The sequence below is a fragment of the Lepisma saccharinum genome, chromosome 28 (assembly GCF_977018435.1).
Source record: "Lepisma saccharinum chromosome 28, izLepSacc3.1, whole genome shotgun sequence".
In the NCBI taxonomy this organism is placed as follows: domain Eukaryota; kingdom Metazoa; phylum Arthropoda; class Insecta; order Zygentoma; family Lepismatidae; genus Lepisma; species Lepisma saccharinum.
Window position 1 is genome coordinate 34,120,914 of NC_139256.1, and position 5,618 is coordinate 34,126,531.

Here is a 5,618-nt window from a genome sequence, read left to right on the forward strand (position 1 = left end):
TGCACAAAATGACGTGGGTGAACAGGCAATTTTGTATTATTTCGAGGTAAGAACAAATCATAGAATGGTAATTTTTAATTATGTCCCTATTATGCAACTGTCTACTAATCGTAACGATGAGAATGGATGATGATTAGATGAAATTGATCAAAGGACCGCATTGTTATCTAAAGTCATTTTCCTTGAGAGATTCTAGAGAAGAAGCAAATGACAAGCGACATGATTTTGTACAGTTTCGTCCTGTGGCCATCTTACCGTAAATGCTGTAGATTGGTTTAGTTTCTGCAAGGGACCAAATTTAGCTATAAATTATTTTAGCAAGTAAATTCACTTATTTATACAACATTCTGGTTCAATGTCTGTTGAACTGTATATTGGAACCAAAATGCTGTATATAGAAGTGAATTGCTCCACTACTATGTGATGCGAGTGTACTGTACACTATGTCAACCTTCTTTCTCCGCATACCCCTAAATAAACTTTTCCACTCAAACGTGTACCCCTCCCTTCCCAGGGTTATCCTTAATTAAGATTATACATAACTACTTACATCTAAAATAAATTATGCAAATCATTACCTATTGAATTATATAGTTTTACTATAAAAATGAGAATTATAAAATAAATAAAGGAAAATTACGGGTATAGCAAAAAAATATTATGAACTTCAATATTTCTTACGTGTTAATGAGATGGCTGAGCTTGTTTTCTGCACACCAGCTCCTCGATTGTCTTGTCTTTATACTCGTTATGATTGGTTACTAAGTGTCTGTGAAGGATGGATGGTTTCATACAGTTATTCGATAAAGTTTGGTTACAACTAACGCAGGGCTGAAGAGGTGGATCACACGTATTCGATACAAATCCATATTTAATGTAAGATTCATTGTAATACCTGTATTTCACATTTTCGAGATTTTCGACTTTCTCGTAGATGGTTCAACACTATTTTCACTGATATCCGGTGGAGGAGAAACCGATTCTGCAGTACTTTTCACTGTCGGTGGTTCAACACTAGCGCCACTTTCACTTGTCTTACTGATTTTACGTTTTCCTCTTATAATGAATTTATCCATGATGCAACAAGAGCTAAAATCACCACACTAATAACAAGAAACTGAACGTAACTACCTATAAAGAGGGAGAGACGAGACACAGTCACGAAATAACACTGAACTCCCCTTTCTCTCCCCTCTTCCCTTCCTGTCTTTCTTTCTCCAGTCCGTAACGTACATTCACAAACACTCCCATTATTGTCAGCATTTGAAACAAACAATTCAAATACCATTCGGAGCACGATTAGCAATGAGCGCAGCTGCAAGATTTCATTGTTGCAAAGAGTAAACAAAAGCGATTCTTGGAAATAGAGGATAATACAAGTTCTGAACATAATAATAAATCAGAGTTAGAATCCTTTAGTCTGGCGGTCGGTGGGGGAGTAACATGAAATCCTCAATCCATGCCTTTTTTTATTTACTTTGAGGAAAATGTTGACAAAGAAATGTCTATTTTCTTTGCTTCCCTTTATTACATTTTCAAGTTATCTCTGTCAGAAACAGTTTTCATTATTTATAATTATTTTAAATTGTGCGTACCACCTAAAAAGTCGTCGCGTACCCCCAGGGGTACGAGTACCCAGGTTGAATACCACTGCACTATGGTGTACCTAGCCTAGCCTCAAATACCGTCAGACACTATTTTGTGAATAACTTGAATATGATTCCATATTTTTTAAATTTCTTTTAATATGTTTCTTTTACCCATAAATGGACCAGTCAATTTTCAAAGTGTCCTCCTTTTGCTTTCACACACGTTCGTAGTCTGTCTGAACAGCACGTATAGTTTCAATGAGAAAATCCCCGAAAATTTGCACAGCACTGCTGCCATCAAGGAACACTTTAAATTTGCAATTGTAAGATGCCTCTTCTTGCATAAAATTCATCTAGCACTGACCACAGTGTGTAATGCAGTAGATTGAGATCAGGACTACCAGATGGCCAATCTGCAGTGGACAAGAAATCCAACCCACCAGTGACTTGTTTTTAAAATCGTTTATACATTTCATGCATTTACTGTACTGATATGCATAGTTCTTCTATTTTGTTATGAACTTTTACATACCTTGTTTAAGAAAAGTATTAAAAGTTGGGAGGAAATTCTAGCCATGATCTTTATGTTGTGTGACGTCTCACATAAAACTAATTTTTGGAATTATGATACACTGTGGAACTATTTAGTATTTTTAGTTTAAATGGTAGAATATGAAAACACGAACTGGTTTCTGTATTTTACAGCCTGTCTTTTTTATTTAAAGCATTTTCCGTCGTTATTCACTTCGAAAATTTACAAGGTGGGTTATATTTAGGTTATTCACAAAATAAAATAACAATAAATAGATCTTGAAATGATCTATGCTAATTTGCATGGAGTCTCCTCGAAGCGCGTAGTAGTAACGTCATCGCTTGTAATCAAGGTGTCCCAGGTTCAATAGCCGGTGGAGGCACATAGTGATTCAGATTCCACTTTAAACTGTACGTCCAGTCCCGTTTAACCTTCTGTGCATAAAGTTGACTAAAAACTCCAATCAAAACCGAAAAGGCCGAAATGAAAGAAATGACGACAATTCATACAATTTTCTTCTAAAAATTACTTCTCTCCGCTTGCAGTGTAAGGGTTAACCCAAAGTGAGGTTCCCCAAGTTACGTTTTGCAGACTGTCGAGGCACTGGTGTCTGGCCTCACAGCCAGTATAATCGAACGTGGGGCCTGTGTTGTGTGCTGTTGTAATTGTCTATTCATACGTCTCAACATTTCACCATCCAACCTCATCTTCGCGATTAGTCAAATGTGGCTGAAAAGAGAAGTAAAATAAAAGCTAGTAACCAATCAATCAAAAGCAACTCTCCACTTACGCCATATTTCACAATATCTTCAAATACACATCTTTATTTTGCTAAGATTGCTAGCTATCCCCCCCCCCACCGAGATAGAATTGATACGTGACACACCCCTATTTAATTGCATCGATACCTTTCGGAAAGAAGGACTAGAATGTTTCCCTAACACCATGTTGTAACATTATCTCCCGCATTTGTTACTACGGGCAACAACTGACGTCATGGTTCAATGCATGTGTACGTAAAATCGATCAGTTGTCAGTTTCTGTTTCCATGGTAATAAGGAAAACAGTCTCGATAACAAAACGCGTATGGATTTTTCTGCTGCATTTCTCATTTCAACGAAGCAGTTATCGCTTGAGTTGCGAATCGCTCTTGGAAACTGAATATGCCGACAACTGTTTACGTCACATGCTCGTTCTGCGAGAAGGAGATAAATTCGGCGGAGATGGACAGTCACAGTTTCAACTGCGAGAAACGAAAAGTTGAATGCCAGAGTGGCTGTGGTGATGATCAGCAACATCATAACAATGTCTGCAAGAAGGAGGCTGCTTCTCAGTTGTTTTCCACGGAAGATGGAGAAAATCACGAACAACAATGCTCTGTGAAAGTTACCGAGAATGAATCCAAGTCAAGTTTTCCGGAGGAGACCACCTTTGGAGTAGAGAACAGTCCCCCATCAACAGCATTCCCGAAAAGTGACCAGACCGTTGACAAATCAGAACCTCCTGTGGTGTCATCTGACAATTTTTCAAATGAAGTGAAAAAATCCGACGTGTTTGACAAGCGTGTGCAGCGTGAGATCCTGTGCGTGTTTTGCGACGAGAAATTGCTTGAAACAGAACACTACGACTCGTGTGAGTTCATGCCTATCCGCTGTGTCAATGACTGTGGGAAGAAACTGCCAAGGAGAGATCTCAGCGAACACATTGAGAATGAGTGTCTCAACACGGTGATCGAGTGTAAATATTGCAAGAAGGAAGCCAAGAAACAACTGCTGGATGATCACCACTCGGAATGTCTGAAATTCCCAATTCCTTGTCCTGAGAATTGTTGTGTTGAAGTTATAAGAGAAGACGTGGAGGCACATTTGGATGAAGAATGTCAGAAGCGATTTGCTGCGTGTGCTTTCAAGAAAATACAGTGTAGCTACGAAGGTTTTCCTGCAGGGATGAGGCAACACGTGAAGGAAGAGACGCAGCATCACTTGGAACTAGCGAGAAGTGCCATCGATAATCTCTGTTGCAGAGTTGAAAGTCTTGAAGGGAAATTATCGAGAGAAAGGACAATAAATGAAGAACTGCAGACGATGATAAATGTAGTAAACGATGGGGATTTCTTATGGAAAGTGGAAGGCATAACTGAGAACAGTATTGGTCACGTGATTTATAGTCCCCCATTTTACAGCAGTAAGCATGGGTACAAATTAAGAGCCTCGATAAGACACCACATATGGGAATGCGGCTTAAGAGTTTATATTGAAATAATGGCGGGAGAATATGATTCCATTTTGAAATGGCCCTTCACAAAAACTGTGAAAATTAGATTAGTTGACCAAGTAACGAAGGGCGAGGACATCGTTTGTTGTACAAATTTCAAATGTTATGGCCTTTATAAACCCAGGGAAGCTGAACGTAAACTAATAGTACAATGGACGCCAATTCTTGTATCATCCGAAGAACTCAAGAGCAGAAATTACATTGTAGACAATGCAATTTTCCTTCAATTTACTGTGGAAGAAAGTGCATAAATTGAAAAAACCATACATGCACACACACACACATGTGTATATATATATATATAAGTAGGGGGGGAAAGAGAGTTCACCAACCGAAAATGGGGCTCGGTGGGGGTCGCCTTAATGGATTTCTCTCGTAAGGCATGAGCCCCATTTTCTCGCAGTGTTGCCAACTCCTCACTCAAAAAATCACCGAGGGTTTTTTTTGGGTTTAACCTAACCTAAAGCAAGGAGCTGGCAACACTGCTTGAGGTCTGCCTTGCAGCGTTGCCAACATCTTACTCGAAAAAATCACCAAGGTTTTTATTTTGGTCTAACCTAACCTAAAGCAAGGAGCTGGCAACACTGCTTGAGGTCTGCCTTGCAGTATTGCCAACATCTTACTCGAAAAGTCATCAAGGTTTTTATTTTGGTCTAACCTAACCTAAAGCAAGGAGCTGGCAATACTGCTTGAGGTCTTACAGTGCATAAAGTAATTTGCCTACTGGTACTTTTGCCATAGCTTTTTACAAAAAAAAAAGAGGAGAAAAAAAGAGAGGGAATAGTTAAACAAGCGACAGTATTACCAACACCTACCTACAGTTTTTTTTTACTTGGCAAGGGCTATTTTGCTTGTGGCTTAACTAATTTATATACTGACGTAACATACACACACTGGGCAATAGAGCCGGCAACAAACACACACAGCCGTAAAAGAGAAAGAGGGATGGATGGCAACACAGTATGTGCGTGCGTGTGTGTATAATATGTAGCATTATTAACTAGAGTGTGTTGGCAACCCACCTGCAACTAAAAAAAAAAAAGATAAAGATACCAATATTGCTGTAAGATGAAGAGAGAGACTAAGCTGGCAACAGTGGTGAGCGAATATGCATTATTCCCAAGTTCTGGGTGCCAATGTATATCGCGACTTTCGCAAACCTCTCTCGCGGGAACGATGTGCTGCACATGCATACGTGCGCGCGCGCACCTGTATTGTGACGC

General features: G+C 39.2%; 1 protein-coding gene across 1 annotated transcript; it reads left to right on the forward strand.

Moving 5' to 3' along the window:
- Positions 1 to 3,284: 3,284 nt before the first annotated feature.
- On the forward strand, positions 3,285 to 4,646 carry LOC145980894 (TNF receptor-associated factor 4-like). The gene has a single exon (XM_083113979.1). It carries the CDS (start codon positions 3,285 to 3,287, stop codon positions 4,644 to 4,646), a length of 1,362 nt encoding a protein of 453 aa, XP_082970105.1.
- Positions 4,647 to 5,618: the final 972 nt, after the last annotated feature.

What these genes read in the sequence shown, in the direction of transcription:
- LOC145980894 (XM_083113979.1), top strand. Translation starts at nt 3,285, where the DNA reads ATGCCGACAACTGTTTACGTCACATGCTCGTTCTGCGAGAAGGAGATA.